The 19,782-nt window shown below is 43.4% G+C and overlaps 1 protein-coding gene across 2 annotated transcripts in view; it reads left to right on the top strand.

Moving 5' to 3' along the window:
* Positions 1-19,782, top strand: part of PPM1H (protein phosphatase, Mg2+/Mn2+ dependent 1H) — a 206,473-nt gene that overhangs the window by 100,990 nt on the left and 85,701 nt on the right. For both annotated transcript variants that reach the window (XM_070755616.1, XM_070755617.1), the window contains 2 exons: positions 8,017-8,080; positions 9,837-9,944. In XM_070755616.1, coding sequence (XP_070611717.1) covers positions 8,017-8,080; positions 9,837-9,944 — 172 coding nt within the window. The remainder of the gene's footprint in view (positions 1-8,016; positions 8,081-9,836; positions 9,945-19,782) is intronic.

Raw genomic sequence — 19,782 nt, 5'->3', positions numbered from 1 at the left:
CAGCAAAAGAATAATCATGGAAGCCATCGAGATAGAAAAACATCCCCAAAATATGAACAAGCGGGATGATACCTCCCGCCTACCAGACATCTGGAAACCAGCCCTCAAATGTATCCCAGCCATAGAAACTGAAACCAGACTCAGAACACACATTGCAAAACAATCAAGTAGCCTGCAAGCTCCAACTACTCAGTATATCACGCCTAATCCACAACCATTAACTAATCAGCATACCTCAGTCACATCAACATCAAACCACACCCAGCCACCAGTATTTATAGAAGGAAGGCAGCTCAGATCTTGCTGTGTTCACCCTAGAACAAGGACAGAAACACCAGCCTGAAGATGACGAGTGGGACCTCGTCAAAACGTTGCCAGGAATTTCCAAATCCTACACGGGAAGAAACCCGAATATACCAAGACCATCATACGAATATACCTAGACCGTCTACGAATATATATGTGTGTGTGTGTGTGTGTGTGTGTGTGTGTGTGTGTGTGTGTGTGTGTAGATTGTTCTGAGTTCAGGTTTTGCCCCGTGTAATATTTTGAGTGTCTATGTGACGTTTCGGTGAAATCACATTAATCATCATCAGGCTGAAGTTGTAAGCTTCGTGCTGCTGTAAATATAGTTTGTTTGCAACTGCTGTTTGTTCCTTATAAATAGTGGTGGGGGTGGAGATTTAGTTTGAATGTAGCAAATAGATTGGGTGGCTATGTTTTAATGATTTGATTGGTTGGTGGAATCACATTTAGTTGAAGGATTGACATGGTGATGGTTATGATATGTTTTTTTGTTTAAGGCTGGTTTCCAAATCTCTGGTAGGTGGGATGTGTCATCTCGTTTGTTCATGCCGAGGGGGTGTTTTTCTATCTCTATGGCCTCCATGATTATTCTTTTATATACGTGTTCTATTTTGGAAAGTAATTTAGTTTTTTCAAAGTCAATTTCATGCCCTGTTTTTTTAATGTGCTGGACAAGGGAGGAAGTTTTTTCTTCTTTTTTGACTGCATTCTTATGTTCTGCAATGCGTGCGTTTATTCTTCGATTAGTTTGTCCAATGTATGTGGCTGCACATGTTTTGCAAGGGATTTCATAGATTCCTTGGTTTTCGAGTTGGATTTTATCTTTTGGGTTTCTTAGGATGTTTGATATTTTTTGGTTAGTGACAAATGAAGTTTTGATATTATGTTTGTGGAGAATTTTACTAATTTTGTCTGTGGTGCCTTTGATGTAAGGGAGGAGGGTGGTGCCATTATCCTGTTCTTGGTCTTGATTTTGGGGGGATGTCTTTTTTGATTAGGTTTGTAATTGTTTTTCTTTCGAATCCATTAGAAATTAATACATCTTTGAGTTTGTTCAATTCAGTTTTTAAGTGCTCCTGGTCAGCTAGCCGTTTGGTTCTGGTGATGAGAGTTTTGGCCAGGGCCACCATCAGGAATTTTGGGGCCCCATACAGCCTAAGTGTCTGCCCCCCTCCGGCCATTTTAAAACTACTGCCCCCCAAATCCCGTGCCATGCCCACCATGGCCACACACCCTGGGCAAGCCCTCCCCCGGCCCTCTGAGGTCAAACACAGCCCTGATGTGGCCCTCAATGAAATTGAGTTTGACACCCCTGGCCTAGAGGCTAAATCCTATGAACAAGGGCTAAGAGAATGAGTATGTTTAGCTCAATAAATAGAAAACTGAGGGGGAATATAATAGTAGTTTCCCAATCCTTAAAGGGCTGCCACAGAGCAGATGGCATCTATTTATTCTCCATGCCACCTGAAGGTAGTAAAAGAAGCAGTGGGCGGAACCTCACCAAGAAGAAATGCAATCTGGAAATAAGGGAAAACTTGGGACAGGGCGGCATAGAAATAAATTAAAAATAAATAAATAAATAAATACCTTTTTTTAATTAAAAGAAATTAATAGAAACATAGAAACATAGAAGAGTGATGGCAGAAAAAGACCTCATGGTCCATCTAGTCTGCCCTTATACTATTTCCTGTATTTTATCTTAGGATGGATATATGTTTATCCCAGGCATGTTTAAATTCAGTTACTGTGGATTTACCAACCACTTCTGCTGGAAGTTTGTTCCAAGCATCTACTACTCTTTCAGTGAAATAATGTTTTCTCACGTTGCTTTTGATCTTTCCCCCAACTAACTTCAGATTGTGTCCCCTTGTCCTTGTGTTCACTTTCCTATTAAAAACACTTCCCTCCTGGACCTTATTTAACCCTTTAACATATTTAAATGTTTCGATCATGTCCCCCCTTTTCCTTCTGTCCTCCAGACTATACAGATTGAGTTCATGAAGTCTTTCCTGATACGTTTTATGCTTAACACCTTCCACCATTCTTGTAGCCCGTCTTTGGACCCGTTCAATTTTGTCAATAATAATTTAAAAAAACCAAAATCCATTACTATTAAAACTAAAACAACCAGCAAAACTATTAATAAAAACAGGTGAGGGCTGGGTTTTTTTCTCTGTTATTATTTAAGTGCTTTTACCATATGCTTTAAATCAAGAATCACTTCTCTCTCTGTTTCTCTCTTTTCTGTCATTCTCTGCCTCAATCATTTTCTCATTTCTCTTTTTTTCTCCCCTTTTTTCTATCATTTCTCTCTCTTCCTTCCACTCTTCTCTCTCTCTTTCTTCCTCTCTTTCACTCTGTTCCTTCCTCTCTCATCTCTTTCTTTCTTTCTCTTTCTCTCTCTTGCTTTCTTTCTCTTTCTCTCACTCTCTTCCTTCCTCTCTCATCTCTTTCTTTCTTTCTTTCCTTCTCTCTTTCTCTATCTTGCTTTCTTCCTCTCTCTCACTCTCTTCCTTCCTCTCTCATCTCTCTCTCTCTCTCTCTCTTTCTTTCTTTCTCTCTTTCTCCATCTTGCTTTCTTCCTCTCTCTCACTCTCTTCTCTCTCATCTCTCTCTCTTTTCTTTCTCTCTCTTTCTCTATCTCTCCCCCTCTTTCTCTCTCTCTCTTTTTCTCACTTTCCCTCTCTTGTTTTCTCTCTCTCTTGCTTTCTCACTCACACTCTTTCTCTCTCTCGTTCTCTTTCTCTTGCTATCTCTTTCTCTCCCCCTATTTCTCTCTCTCTCTCACTTTCTTTCTTGTTCTGTCATCGCTCTCACTCTCTCTTGTTCTCCGGAGGCTGGCGAAAGTAATTTTCAATGTCGGGCGCGCGGGCTGACGCGCGCTCTCCCCATCCCCCTGCTGCCAGCCCGCCCGGGAAATTCAAAGTAAGAAAAACCTTCGCTCTTACTTTGAATGTTCCGGGCAGGCTGGCAGGGAGATGGATTTTTTTACACAGAAGGCTGCTTAGGAAAGAAACAAAATTTAACACAAGCGCAACTAACACAAGTGCAACCGCCACCCCGAAGGGGCTCCTACCTTCGCCGCATGCTTTATTTCGGGACTGGAGGACCGCGCTGCCAAAGGCTCCATCGGGGCTTCGAGTCCTGCCTTGCGAGGGCCAGAGGGCCCGCCTTTTTCGTTGGTGAGGCAGGCGGCCGGCAAGAGAGGGCCAGTACTGCGCATGTGCGAGGAGTTGCTCACCGGGCACAAATTACTGCAGGCGCCAGGAGGCCGGCGGGCAAAACCGGCCCCCCCTCATTGTTCAATTTGGCCGGGCCCGTGACGCCACTCCCAGTAGTACCGTCCTATCGGCGGCCCTGGTTTTGGCTACTGAGGTGATCTGTGCAGGGTGGTATATATACTAAATTCTGGAATTATTAGAATATTCTATGTCCCAAAGGGTGGGGGGGGGGGGAATGTTCCAGTTCTGGGTAAAGGTCTCTTCTTGATATTACCCTTTTTTCTTTTCCTGGCTCTTTGGCGCCGACCGCTGCCACCGGTCGACACTCTCAGGTCTTTTCTTTCTGTCCCAGTTTCTGTCCTGCTTCTGCTTCCAGCTCCTTGGCTCCACCCGGACCCCCGGCTCTCACTGGTCGCTCCCCAATGGTCTCCGATGGCGTCGCTGATTTCTGAGCGACAGCCCTGGATCTTTATTTGCCAAATGAAGCTGCAGAGTCTCCAGGGTCTCCAAACATTAACCGCGCAGCCTCGGGGTATCCTTCTGCGCCAGCTGGAGGGGTTGGGGGTGGAAGGCACTGTTCTTCAGTGGTTCTCCTCCTACCTCTCCGGTCGGTCGTAGTCGGTGTTAGTGGGGGGGGGTCAGAGGTCGACCTCTAGCTCTCTCCCTTGTGGGGTGCCTCAGGGGTCGGTCCTCTCCCCCCTACAATATAATATCTACATGAAACCGCTGGGTGAGATCATCCAAGGGCATGGGGTGAGGTACCATGAGTACGCTGATAATACCCATTTGTACATTTCCACCCCATGTCCACTATACGAAGCAGTGGAAGTGATGTGCCGGTGCCTTGAGGCTGTTGGGGTCTGGATGGGTGTCAACAGACACAAACTCAACCCTGATAAGATGGAGTGGCTGTGGGTTTTGCCTCCCAAGGACAATTCCATCTCTCCGTCCATTACCCTGGGGGGGGAATTACTGACCTCCTCAGAGAGGGTCTGCAACTTGGGCGTCCTCCTCGATCCACAGCTTACATTAGAGAACCATCTTAAAGCTGTGGCGAGGGAGCCGTTCGCCCAGGTTCACCTGCTGCACCAGTTGCAGCCCTACCTGGACCGGGAGTCACTGCTCACAGTCACTCATGCCCTCATCACCTCGAGGTATGACTACTGTAACGCTCTCTACATGGGGCTACCTTTGAAGAGTGTTCAGAAACTTCAGATCATGCAGAATGCAACTGCAAGAGCAATCATGGGCTTCTCTAGGTATGCCCATGTCACACCAACACTCTGCAGTCTGCATTGGCTGCCGATTAGTTTCCGGTCACAATTCAAAGTGTTGGTTATGACCTATAAAGCCCTTCATGGCATCAGACAAGAATATCTCCGGGACCACCTTCTGCCGCACAAATCCCAGCGACCAGTTAGGTCCACCGTTCCCTGTAGGCTGCGCGCATGAGCGTGCGCGCACCCCAAAATACCATCCCACGCACCATTTTCCATGGGCGCGCAGTCCCCATCCCCCTGCCAGCCCGTGGGGGGGCAGGGGCGGGGAGACGCCGGCAGTAGAAGGAGCTGCCCCCGCCCGCCCAATCCGCTCCCTCTCCTCCTCTTCCGCCGAAAGAAATGCGCAGAAGCTGCCTACTTGAACCTCGCGTTGCTCCACCCCGCTTCGTCCTGCTTGTCATCCTCCGTTGTGTTTTTGGGGGAAAGCGGCAGGAAAGCCCTGTGCCGGCAGGAAAGCCGGGTTTGCTTTCCGTGAAAGCAGCGCGCCTTTTAAACACGCTGCTTTCCTGTACCTCTTTCCTGGGGAGGGTGGCCTCCTCCCCCCCACCCAGGAAAGAGTTGCAAGAAAGCAGCGTGTTTAAAAGGCGCGCTTGCTTTCACGGAAAGCAAACCCGGCTTTCCTGCCAGCACAGGGCTTTCCTGCCGCTCTCCCCCGAAAACACAATGGAGGTCCAGGATGACAGGCGAAGCGGGGTGGAGCAACGCGAGGCTCATGCTGGTGGCAGAAGACCTCCGTTGTGTTTTCGGCTGGGGGGGGGCAGGAGGACCTTCCTGGCTTTCCCGGGCAGCTGGCTTGAGCCTTGTGCCGGTCAGCAAAGCCGGAGACGTGAAGAGAAAGGAAAGAGAGGGAGGGAAAGAGGAGAGGACAGAAGAAGGGAGGGAGGGAAGGAAGGGAGAGAAAAGTGAACGAGAGGGAGAGAGAAAGGGAGGAAGAGAGGAAGGAAGGGGGAGATAAATATAAAGGGAGAGAGGGAGAAAGAGAGGGAGGGGAAGAGGGGAAGGAAGGAAAAGAGAGAGACAAAGAAAAAAAGTGGAAGGAAGAGCGAAGAAAAGTAAGGAAGGGAGAGAGAGAAGATAGGAAGGAAGAGAGAGTGAGAGAGCAAGAAAGAAAGAGGGAAAGAGGGAGAAACGCAGCGTGTGTGGGGTGTGTGTGTGTGTGTGCCGCCGATGGTCCGGGAGCTGCAGTGTGTGCATGGAGAGATGAAGGGAAAGAGGGAGAAATGCGGGGAGAAACGCAGCGTGTGTGGGGGGTGTGCGCGTGCGTGTGTGCCACCGATGGTCCGGAAGCTGCAGCGTGTGTGTGTGTATTGGGGGGGGGCGCCGATGCTAAGGCAGTCCGTCCGTGGTGGGGCTGCAGGGCAGGCACAGCAGCACAGGGAGAAAAAGGGAATTGAGATAAATTGAGAGGGAGAGATGAAGGGAAAGAGGGAGAAAGGAAGGGACAGAAAGATAGAAAGGAAAGAGGGAGAAAGGAAAGAGGGAGAGAAAGGGAGAAGGGAAAGAGGGAGGATGAGATAGACAGGAGGGAGAGGGGGGAAATAGGATAGAGAGAGGGAAAAGGAAGGGAGAGAAAGAGGGAGAAAGGCAGGGAAAGAAAGATAGATAGAAAGTCTGGATGTACCAATAGGTATGGTTAATTTATTATATTTGATTTGTTCTAGCACCCACTTAAGCACTGCAAACTACCTAAGATTAGCCTCTTACAACAGCTATTGCAAATTATAAATCTTTCCATCTAGAAATACCAAGATGTATTTGAGAATGGACAAAGACAAAGATGGAATGGTCATCATCAATGTGAGAGACAGATGTGAGAAACTGTAATGCGAGCCAGACTTTTTTGACTTATTAAATACATTTATGAATATATTGGATATTGATAATGTTTTTAATCTGAGACTGACAGACTAAAACTAAAGTTCTCAAATACATCTTGGTATTTCTAGAGGGAAAGATTTATAATTTGCAATGGCTGTTGTGAGAGGCTAATCTTAGTTTGGAGTGTTGAATGATTACTGTGTATTTGAAAATAAACTATTAAAAATATAGAATTATGGCTGCAAGAACTCGCTCATGTGTGATAGCGCACGCCCACACTTACTTTATTTATTTATTTATTTATACTTTTATGCCGCCCAGTCCCAAAGAGACTGCCGCTCAGACACTATACTTTTCCGCCCACCCCGAAAAAAAATTAGAGGGAACACTGGTTAGGTCCCACAGCGTTGGCATTCTCCGGGTCCCGTCGACTAAACAATGTCGTCTGGTGGGACCCAGGGGAAGAGCCTTCTCTGTGGCGGCCCCGATCCTCTGGAACCAACTCCCCCCAGAGATTAGGATTACCCCCACCCTCCTTGCCTTTCGTAAACTCCTCAAAACCCACCTCTTCCGTCAGGCATAGGTGAATTGAGACATCTCCCCTTGGCCTATGTAGTTTATGCATGGTATGTTTGTGTGTATGATTTGCTTTTTAAATAAGGGTTTTTTAGAGATTTTTAAAAATTAGATTTGTTGTACATTGTTTTTATTATTGTTGTGAGCCGCCCGGAGTCTACGGAGAAGGGCGGCATACAAATCAATCAATCAAACAAACAAACAAACAAACAAACAAACAAATAGTAATTAGGAAGAAAATGTGACATCCTAAAATGGCTGCAAGGAATTTGTCAGTAATAAATCATTTCACCTATTTAGAAAGTCAGACTGCATTGGTAAAAATAGACTCTACTTGGATGAGGAAGTTGGTCAAAAAAAGGGGGTAACAGCTCTCCAAATACAAACTCCAGGATTATTTCTTGTTCTTTTTCTTAATCATATTAAGAAGGATTACTGATTGACTACATATTTGTGGCCATTTAACCAGTTTAACACTAATATATTTCTAGGCCTCTTGAACTCTCTCTTGCTTTTTCTTTACCTTCATCCTCTCCTGTTTCTGCTGTTACTTCAGTCTCCTGCTAACTTGTTTAATTGCCCTCTTTGATCTTCATCCTTTACTGATTGAGGGATGCCGGTCCTGTAGTTGGGATAATTATGCTCCTTATAATTTATATAGTAGTATGAACTGCAGGGGGAAGGGTGTCTCAAGACAGGAGAGAAAAACATGGGAATATGTTGCAAAGATGAAGCAAATAAATACGCAGAAAAAGAGAACGGATTGTTAAAGGACTGAATCTAAGTTTTATAAAGTAACTTTATTCCTTCCTCAGGGCATATAAAACCATTGAAGAGGATGACTTGAAGTTTCCCCTTATATATGGAGAAGGAAAGAAGGTGGGTGAAAGGAACTTGAGTCCTGCATCATATTTACTACTCAATTTTGCCCTAAATTGTTTGCGGTTTATTTTATTTTTCTGACAAATTAAAAGAACATTTTGTTTCTCAAAATTCAATTCCTAGGTTCCATGACAAACAAGAATCCCATTTCAGATAAAAACAGTTTTATTACTTTTATTGCTAATCTGTTTTATTTTGAGTTTTGCTTCATATTTGAATGCAGTTATTTTGTTTGCTTTATATTTGAAGGCACTTATTTTGAATTTTGTTTGCTTTATATTTGAAAGCAGTTAGACCAGAGAGATTTTGAGAATAAAAATGTTTGGATAGGTAATTCTGCAGTTTGATTGTACAGTTATACTTGACTTTTTAAACTGAGAAAAAATAAAAAGCTTTTTTTGAATTTGTGCAGTTTTGAACAGTTGTGGAGATCAAATAAGTTTAGAGCAGAGTTTCTCAACTTAAGATGCTTTAAGATGGGTGGACTTCAACTCCCAGAATTCCCCATCCAGTTTAACTGTGGTTAGGGAATGCTGGGAGTTGAAGTACACCCATTTTAAAACTGGCCAGGTTGAGAAACATTGGTTTAGAGCAATAAGGGTGTCTGCTGAATTTCTACTTACTAGAGTTGTGTTTTTTTAGCTGCTTTCACAGTTCATTTAGGGATGTGGATCAGAGATTGAGAAATAATTTTGTCAAAATAGCAACCGATTGCCAAACACAGAATTAGAAAATAAATTATTAGTATTGACCCCTACAGTACTGAAGATGAGGATCTATGAGGAGTGTGTGAGGATTCTGTGTTGTCAATATTGCTTTTGTTTGCTCATCTCATTTATAAGCCCTTCTCTAGTAGCTTGATGGCTCATTTCAATTAATCATATGGACTTGTGTATTTGTCTGGTTGTTCTGATCAGCTCTGCTGTAGCTTATCTGTATGTTTTGGTGAGAATTTTGTTTTTTCAACAGTATTTCTGCACTTTTCCCCCCTTTGTGTATGTGAATTTTTCTCTGTAATAGTTCTTCTTCCCATTTGCTACATATTTTAGAAGAATTTAATATCACTGAAAAATAACCTGAAAAACTCCACACTACTGTATATAGGGGCACTGGAGATTACAGTACCACAACAATGATGCTAAAAAAAATGTCAATTTTGGGGAAAGAAGACCCACATTTGGTTTTCTCTTTAGATTGCAAAAAAAGAATATTGGTTTATATCAGTGGTTCTCAAAATATGGTTGGAGGACCTCTGGGGAGCAGCAAAGTCAACTATTTTAAAACTCATTTTTAATTTCTAATACAGTAAATATTGATAGCTATAACCCTCATCAACCAAAGCACTTTGGGTCCTTAATCATTTTTTAAGGAGGTAAAGGAGGTAAGGAGGTAAAATGTTTGAGAACCATTGGTTTATAGTAGGAATTTCAGAGAGCTGATTTTTGTCTCCTCCTAGTGGTAGCAAACACCCTACTGCAAGGTGTGTATGAGGAAAACCACATGGCCAAAGACATGCTTATATTCTGTAAGTCAGATAGGAAGACAGCTTTTTTCAATTGTCGATATTTAAGGAATGCTACTTTAGTGTTAAATGATAGCATACAACACTTAAGACAAATAGCTCCTTTGGAATCATTTGAAGTGGTAGCCATTCAACTGTGTATTCTTAAGGGAGTTTTCCCCCCTTGCTCAGGAATCTTTCTCTAGTCTTCTCCAGTATTCCCATGCTTTTATGGTTTTTATCTCTTCCTAGGCTCGTGTCATGGCAACTATTGGGGTTACAAGAGGACTTGGAGATCATGACCTGAAAGTGCATGACTCAAACATCTACATCAAACCTTTTTTATCCTCCTCACCAGAGGTAGAACATTCATATATCTGTTATAGGAGAACATGAATTAAACCAATATTTTCTTTAAAAACCAATGAAACATATATAAGCTTCCTTTGTATATAAAAGATTTAAAGTGAGTCCACACGAAAAACACTTGAGTTAAGAAATATTATTACCGGTAGTTAAGAAACAGATGATGATTTAGTATTTAGTGGGACTCATATAGGGTAGGTTTTCTAACCTAAAACTATTAAGAGCAAGTAAGCTAATCACATCTTTTTATTGTATATCTGCAGGCATAATCTCTCTCTTTTTTAAAAAAATGAATTGTTTTCTGCCAAGAATGACCTAGAAACCATGAAATATTAAAGAAACGCATTATAGCTTTTTGCTTCTAAAATACAATACTCCCAATTGCCTACTAGGTTATCAAAAGCAGGCCATCAGTGTAAGTGGTTTCTTCTTTCTCTTCTCTACATGGAGTCAATTTAAGGCAGCTTTGTGTATGACCCTGTGATTATATGCAATATGATGTTTAGCTTTTAGTTAAGGAAGCAAGTGAAGCAAATATTGCCAGTCACTTGATTTAATAAATCTATAATTATAACTTGGTTGATGTTTTCACATGCCACAAATTTAGGAGTTTATTTAAAGGAGTTGAATATCTAATATTTTGGACCTCTTAATTCATTCATATTGACCCAAGAGATTAAATGACCAAATTTTGCCTTACAGATTAGCATTTAGATATTGCATATATACTATTTATGCCAGGGTTAATTAGAAAGCTAAAATCTATAACACAATTCTTCAAGATTACATTATTAGATGCTTTCACTTTCCTGGTTTGTGTTTGTTTTTGTTTTCCTGTGTTCAAACTTCATACATCCTTTAAATAAAAATCTTGAATTGAAATGAGGGTTCTTGACAAATTCTGAATTAGTCAGCATGTTAGCACTGACTAATGCAGAATATAGCATTAGTCTACGGAGAGGGGCAGCATACAAATCCAATAAATAAATAGCACTGTTATAAAAAGGCTAAATCAAATATGCCTTCAGTATGGTGTCTCTCGGGATTCTAGGAAGCTAAGTAGATTCTTGAAGTGGAGAAAAGATACATGTGTGTTAGTCCTGAGCTTTCCAACTTCTGGATTATAGTTCTACCATTTTGATATTTATAATGAGGATTGAATAATTATATGCACGTAGAGTAGATTAATAGGTACTACTTTGGTGGATGATAATGGTATTCCATGCACATTTTGGCATGGAGCATGTAGTCATGTTGGTCACATTATTGTTTTTTTTCCAGGTATAAATTTTTTATTTTTTCCAAAAGAAACTTTTTCAATACATTACAAGAAACCTTATTTGTGTTACAATAAAAACAGTATCTCATTAGTTAGACATGTATAATCCCCAAAATAAATTTCCAATTCCAAATTATTTACTTTTGGTACATATTAAACTCCCAAATCTCAACCTCTAGTTTTGTCATCTAGACAAAATCTGAGCTTCAGGGGGTAATTTGCATACTCCTGGTGCATGCTGGGAAGAAGCTAAAAGCTCACTGCGAGGCAAAAGAACACCGGGTTTGCTGACCAGGGAAGCAGAGGAACTCACCACCCAGGAATCTGAGCTTCAGGGGGTAATTTGCATACTCCTGGTGCATGCTGGAAAGAAGCTAAAAGCTCACCGCGAGGCAAAAGAACACCGGGTTTGCTGACCAGGGAAGCAGAGGAACTCACCACCCAGGAATCTGAGCTTCAGGGGGTAATTTGCATACTCCTGGTGCATGCTGGGAAGAAGCTAAAAGCTCACCGCGAGGCAAAAGAACACCGGGTTTGCTGACCAGGGAAGCAGAGGAAATCACCAACCCAGCAACAAGAGCAGACATGTCACCTCTGCACTCTCCCGCACCCACCCTGCAACCTACCACACACATAAAGAACAACACAGAGAGAGAGAGAGAAGATACACCAACCATGCACACAGAAGTCACTCCCCGAACAAGCATAGATGAAGACGGAACTGAATCCATGGTGTGCTGCAGTTTGTGCTCCATGTACTCACTCCTCCCCTCAAACCTCCAAAACTTTACCTGCAACAAATGCAAACTCATCCAGCTACTTGAGGGAAAAATCAAAAACCTAGAGAAAAACCTAACAACCCTGAAGCACCAACATCACAATGAGAAAATCCATCAGACTCCCAACAAAACCAACACCCCAGAGGAACTAAGCCGAATCCACGCCCCAGAAGCAGTAAATAGCTGGACACACATCACCCTAAGACGAAAAAACAAGCCTCCACCAACTCCAACCCTCCTCCTCCCAACCCCACTGCCTACAAGCAACAAATATTCAGTACTCTCGGAACAAAAAAAACTGCAAACATCTGACAAAGAACCACCAAGAACCAAGCACAACACAACTCCACCAAAAGCCTCAACAACAGAAGCTAACCTCCCTCACCCCAAGCCAGCCAAAAAGAAAAGGAGAGTACTGGTAATTGGAGACTCAATCCTCAGGGGAACTGAGCCTCCCATCTGCAGACCAGACAACCAATCTAGAGAGGTGTGCTGCCTCCCTGGAGCTAAAATCTCTGACATAACTGAAAACCTCACCAAAATACTCAAACCCACGGACTACTACCCACTATTGGTGATTCATGCGGGAATCAACGACACAGTGAAAGACATGAACCAAATTATGAAAGACTATGACCACTTGGGCAACACAATCAGAAAAACTGGTGCTCAGGTTGTTTTTTCTTCCATCCTCCCCACTAGAGGACGACACCCCGCCAGAGAACGCAAAATCCCGCAGATAAATCACTGGCTTAAAGGATGGTGTCGCCATAAGAACTTTGGCTTCCTCGACCATGGCCTGCACTATCTCCAAGAAGGGCTTCTAGCAAGCGATGGGCTACACCTCACTAGAGCAGGGAAGAACCTCCTAGGCAACCAACTAGCCCAACTCATCAGGAGGGCTTTAAACTAGCTCTGAGAGGGGAGGGTGACCAAACTATACGACAAAACACTGAACAAAACAAGGAAGGGGAACGGGACAAGCCTACAAACAAACCTGAGAATAAAAAATTTCTACCTGCAAACAAACACAAACATCTAAAATGCCTGTACACAAACGCACAAAGCTTGGGAAACAAACAGGATGAACTGGAATTATCAATACACGAGGGCCAATATGATCTAATTGGAATCACAGAAACCTGGTGGGACGAAACGCACGCCTGGAACACACAGATAATGGGTTACAACCTCTTCAAGAAGAACAGGTCAAACAAGAAAGGAGGAGGTGTTGCACTATACATCAAAGACCACTACACTGCCACAGAACTACATCCAACCAAAGATGATAACCCCCTAGAAATCATATGGGTCAACATAAAAGAAAAAAAGAGCAACACCACAATTGGCGTATACTACAGACCACCCAATCAAACAGACACAATGGACGACCTCTTCACATGCCAACTAACAGACATATGCAACAAACACAGCACGACAATAATGGGGGACTTCAACTACCCAGACATCAACTGGAAAACTAACTCAGCACCAAGCAGAAAGTCTGCCAAATTTCTTTCCAGTCTAGCTGACAACTTTCTAACCCAAAAAGTTGAAACAGGAACCAGAGGGAATGCTATATTAGACCTAATACTAACAAACAGGGAAGAAACAATAGAGGGAACAGAAGAAGAAGGGAAACTGGGAGAGAGCGACCACGTCATTCTCAAATTCAACATAGTGCAATCACTAGCTACTATACCCAACACCACCACAGTCCCAGACTTCAGAAAAGCGGACTTTAACAAGCTCAGAGCGAACCTTGAACAATGCCCCTGGAACGAACTCTTAGAAAGAAAAACCACTCAGGAAGCCTGGGCGATCCTAAAAAACAGCATCATAGACGCCCAAAACAACGCAATCCCCATGAAAAGGAAAAACAGGAAAACCAAAACTAAACCTGCATGGCTAAACAAAGCCCTCGCAGATGACATAAAAGGAAAAAAAGCTAAGTACAAACAATGGAAAGAAGGACTCATAACCAAAGCGGAATATCAGCAAACAGCCAGTTCCTGCAAACAAAAAATAAAAACAGCAAAGGCACAATATGAACAACACCTTGCAGCGGAAGTCAAAGACAACAAAAAAAGATTCTTCCAACACATCAACAATAAGAAGAAAATCAAAGAAACAATCGTCACACTAAAAAACAAAGAGGGTAGAGAAATCACAGACAGCAATGACCAAGCACAGCTACTCAACGCCTACTTTGCATCAGTCTTCACACAAAAGGGAACCTCCCTCCAACCAATCTGCAATTTAACTGCAACAAACTGCCCCAGAACCGAACTCAACATAGACAAAAGCACAGTGAGGGACTACCTGAGGGAACTCAATGAATACAAATCACCAGGGCCAGACGGACTTCACCCCAAAGTCCTAAAAGAATTGGCAGACACCATAGCGGAACCACTCCTCCTCATCTACCAAATATCCTGGATCACTGGAGACCTACCGGAGGACTGGAAGCGAGCTGACGTAGTCCCCATCCACAAAAAAGGCAAAAAGACCGACCCAGGTAACTACAGACCAATCAGTCTGACCTCTATACCTGGAAAAATACTGGAGAAAATAATCAAAAAACAACTTACCCACTTCCTAGAAACAAACAAGATCATATCCAATAGCCAGCACGGATTCATCAGAAACAAATCATGCCAAACCAATCTCATATCATTTTTCAACACCATAACCAAGTCAGTTGACCAACGCACCTCAGTGGACCTCATATACTTGGACTTCAGTAAGGCTTTCGATAAAGTCGACCACAATCTCCTAATCCACAAACTAGAAAAAAATGGAGTAGATTACTACACATGTAGATGGATAAACAGTTGGCTGACCAACTGTACCCAACGAGTTGTCCTCAACGGCACCAAATCCACATGGAAAAAAGTAGACAGTGGAGTACCACAGGGCTCTGTCCTGGGTCCTGTACTCTTTAACATCTTCATCAACGACCTGGACGAGGGAATAAAAGGGGAACTAATAAAATTTGCAGATGACACCAAGCTGGCGGGGGTAGCCAACACCCTTGAGGACAGGCTCAGAGTACAAGAAGACCTAGACAGACTATCACAGTGGGCCCATACCAACAAAATGAGGTTCAACACCGACAAATGCAGAGTCCTCCACCTCGGCAAAAAGAACCCTAGACATACATACAGCCTGGGAGATACCCCACTCAGCAGTAGTGACTGCGAAAGAGATCTTGGAGTCTTGGTGGACAATCAACTAAACATGAGTCAGCAATGTGCAGCAGCAGCCAAAAAAGCCAACTCAATCCTAAGCTGCATCAACAGAGGAATACGCTCCAAGACCAGGGAAGTACTAATACCACTCTACTATGCCCTGGTCAGACCCCACCTGGAGTACTGCATCCAATTTTGGTCACCTCACTACAAAAAAGACATCGAAACTCTGGAGAAGGTGCAAAAAAGAGCAACCAAAATGATTAGGGGACTTGAAACCAAGACTTACGAAGAGAGATTGAGAGAACTGGGCATGGACAGCCTAGAAAAAAGAAGGTCTAGAGGGGACATGATAGCAGTTTACAGATACTTGAGGGGTTGCCACGGTGAGGAGGGGGTCTCTTTATTCTCCAGGGCACCAGAGGGCCGGACGAGGAACAATGGTTGGAAGCTGACCAAGGAGAGATTCAACCTGGAAATAAGGAAGAACTTCCTGACGGTCAGAGCGATCAACCAATGGAACTGCCTGCCAGGGGAGGTGGTGAACTCCCCAACTCTGGACACCTTCAAGAGGAGATTGGACTTCCATTTGGCTGGGGTGCTGTAGGGTTTCCTGCTCAGGCAGGGGGTTGGACTCGATGACCTAACGGTCCCTTTCAACTCTATTAATAAAAAAATAAAAAAATTAAAAAATAACCAATTTTCTTCTAATTAAATTCAACATTAACTTCCTTTTGACAATGTTAACTCATTATGCTTATCATCTTGCAAATCTATATAAGCCGTCGTGCCTTCTTCCATTTTTTATACATTTTTCTTTAAAAACAAAAACCATATATAACCTCCTAATTAATAAAAATAAAGAAATATAAAAAAGACAAATCCACATACCTACCATTAAATTTTAAAAAACCCAACTGTTACTAATCCAAGTTTTCAAACCTTACTTTCATATTTACTGTATTTTTCGCTCTATAAGACGCACCTGCTGATAAGACGCACCTAGATTTTAGAGGAGGAAAATAGAAAAAAAATATTTTGAGCCAAAAAGGGGAGAGGAAGAGAGGAAGGAGTGAAAGAAGGGAGTGAGGGAGGGAAGAAGGGAGGAAGGAAAAGGAAAGCAAGAAATGGAGGGAGGAAAGGAAGGAAGGAAGGAAAGAAAGAAAGAAAGGGGGAAGGGACAGGAACAGAGGAAAGAAGCAAGGAAACTTATGAAAGGGGAGAGTAAGAGAGGAAGGACTGAAGGGAGGGAGGGAAGAAGGTAGGAAGGAGAAAGAAAAGAAGAAATAGAGGAAGGGAAGGTAAAAGAGAGAAAGAAAAAGAGCAAGAAAGAGCAAGAAAGAGAGAAAGAAAGAAAATGAAAGAGAAATAAAAATAGAGAGGGGGAATGAAAGAAATGGAATGAGGGAAGGAAGGAGAGAAAGAAAGCAAGAGAAAGAAAAAAGAATGAAAGAGCAAGAGAGCAAGAGAGAAAAAGAAAGAAAGAAAGAAAGAAAGAAAGAAAGAAAGGCAACTTCAAAGAAAGGCTCACTGAGCATCTCTCACTCACTCTCTCTCTCTTTCTATCCCTCTTTCTTTCTCTTCCTTTCTCTCTCTCCTCTTTCTTTATCTCCTCTCTCTCCCTCCCTCTCTCTTTCTCTCCCCCCTCTCTCCCCCTTTCCCTCTCTCTTTCTCTCTCTCTCTTGCTATCTCTCCCCCCTCTCCCTCTCTCTCCCCCCTCTCCCTCTCTCTTTCTCTCTCTCCCTCTCTTGCTATCTCTCCCCCCTCTCCCACTCTCTTTCTCCCTCTCTTTCTCTTTCTCCCCCTCTCTCTTTCTCTCTCTCTCCCCCTCTTTCTCTCTCTTCTTCTCACTTTCTCTCTCTTGTTTCCTTTCTGTCTGGGCAGATGGCTGCCTTCTGCCTTGGGGCGCGATTCGCCCCCTCTCCTCCTCCGCCGCCGCCTTCTGCCTTGGGGCGCGATCCGCCCCCTCTCCTCCTCCGCCGCTTCCTGCCTTGGGCGAGCAATCCCGGAGTCCGGGACTGTGTGGCTTTGCGCCATGAAGAGGAAACGGCTCCAGCAGCAGGGAAAAGTCGGCCGTTTTCTCTTCATGGCGTAAAGCCACCCTGTCCCGGACTCCTGGATTGCTCGCCCAAGGCAGGGGGCGGCGGAGGAGGAGAGGGGGCGGATCGCGCCCCAAGGCAGAAGGCGGCGACGGAGGAGAGGGGGCGGATCGCGCCCCAAGGCAGATGGCAGCAACGTTGGAGAGGGGGCAGATTGCGCCCCAAGGCAGGAGGAGGCAGCGGAGGAGAGGAGGCAGATCGCGCCCCAACGCAGGAGGTGGCAGAGGGGGAGAGGAGGCGGATCGGGCGGGCAATAGGGCAGCGTGGAGAAGCCAGGGGCGCATTTGGCCGGAGGCACCGTGGGGAGGCAGGGGCAGCCGCGGCTCCCTTTACTCCTACTGCCACACCTCCCCGCCCCCGCCCACCTCCCCGCGGGCTGGCAGGGGGATGGGGAGCGCGCGCCCGTGGAAAAGGGCGCTCGGGTGTATTTGGGGGTGCACGCCTGCTCACGGGCGCAGCTTACGGGGAACGGTGGGCCAGGCAGCAGCTAGCCAGCCAGCCGGCGGGATGGCGCTTCCGAATTCGCAGCCTCCCCCCCCCCCCTGCCTGCATCTTCGCTCCATAAGACGAGGCTGATTTTTCATCCTACTTTGGGAGGAAAAAACCTGCGTCTTATGGAGCGAAAAATACGGTATATGTTAAAAAAGAACTTATTACATTAAATCCAATTTCTATTATAAATTCATATTAACTCTTCTATATTCTCTGTTAATATTCCCCAATCAATTGATATTCAACCAATTAGCAATTACTATTAACTTTTAAGGACCTTTTACATTTTCCAAATGCGTTTCAAATTCATCTTACATAATCATTGAGTCATCACTTCCATACTTCTAATTCATATCAGGATCAGCTTATTTTTTATGTATATATTCCATTAAGTTTCTCTATATGCATATTTCTAATACAATCTTATAAGTTAATGCATCTACTACTACTTCAAAACAACCCAAATTATATTCATAAAAATAAAAGAAAAAAATCCATTTTAACTTATTTGAATGATCAATCACCCCTTTTCAAATTTGCAGCAATCTTGCCAAATCTCAGAAATTTTCTTTCTTGTCTTTTTGTACCCCTCTAACTTCTTCTTTTCTCTTTTCCTCCCAGGTTGTGCAGTCTTTCCCAATTTTTTTATTTCCATTTTAATTTATTTTTTACTCTGCCCACTAGAATGTATCAGATCATCTCTATTCTATTTTCTATTGGTGCTTATCTTAATGTAATCATCATTAAACATGTGACCATCAACTCCCTCATTAATCAAGCCATTTTCTAATTGCTTTAAACCATCTAAATTATCAATCACATGCCTTTAATCTGTCCATTTTGAAATTGTCCAATGTATATCACTTTAATATTTCCATCGCTTCCTGTGTGCTGATCAATCTGATAATCATTCTTCTTTTCATCTCCACTGTTTCTTGTATTTCGCTCTATGCTGTCATAATCATCTTGTTTTGAAATACTTTGAAGATTTTTTTAAACTTTCAATTAAAGAGTTAGCGTTGTTTCTCATTTCCTCTCTCCATTCTTTAATGCTTGTGCATATGTGACTACATAAATCTCTTATTTCTCAAAGCTCCATCTTTGTCCAGCTGCCCAGTAGCAAATCTTTATATAGCCTCAAAGCATAAAAGCTTCAGAAGAAAAAAGTCAAAAATCAAACTCTTCTTTTCTTTTCCCCCTTTCAGGTTCACATAAAGTTCAGCAGAAAAATTTTCTTTCTCAGTTCTCAGCTCGTTTTATCAGTTATTATATAAACCGTTCAGCCAGCTCCATTGAATCAAGGTCACATACATTCCAGCCAAATGTTGCCACAGCTTCATGAACAAATTTTTCACCATGCAAGCTCACAGTTGCCTTCCTTTCTTTTAAATTCCAACACAATCAGAACAATAAGTTTTAAATCAATTCTATTTCCAGCTTTCAAAGTTTATGAAATTCCTGGGTTTTGGTTTTAGCTTTGATTAGCTTTTCATTTCCATTTAAGCTTAGTTAAACAATTCTGATGCTAATTAGCCACTTTACACTTCTGCTGTAGCTTGTCTCCAGATCACAAACAAAAGCAGTCTTAGAAAGTATTTTCCCCTCCGGCAAAGTGCTCACCTTCTCTTTCAAAGCTTTCTTCTTTTCCACCTCCAGGACAAAAACTTACATTCCCTCACTTTCCAAATGACATCCTTCGCTCTTTCTCTATCCTTCTGATTGTAGTCACATCTGTTAAGAATGGCAAGCCGCTTCTACTCTGCTGCTGGAAGAGGCTCTCGGATGACACCTGTGGAGTATGCCAACCCCAAAACAGGCACGAAACCAGGTCCCCTTCTTCCCCCTCCCCTTCAGGGTGATTCTGGGCTGATTGAGCAGAATCGGCACTCCCAAACAGCAGAGGTTCAGCAATACTTCCACAGGAGCGAAAAGAAATGCAGTGGCACTGAGGTGGATAATAGTGCCCTCCCCTTGTTGGTCACATTGTTAATG

Source organism: Erythrolamprus reginae, chromosome 6 (assembly GCF_031021105.1).
Source record: "Erythrolamprus reginae isolate rEryReg1 chromosome 6, rEryReg1.hap1, whole genome shotgun sequence".
Lineage (NCBI taxonomy): Eukaryota > Metazoa > Chordata > Lepidosauria > Squamata > Dipsadidae > Erythrolamprus > Erythrolamprus reginae.
Note: the sequence above shows the minus strand (reverse complement) of the source record. Positions and strands in the feature narration are given on the sequence as shown.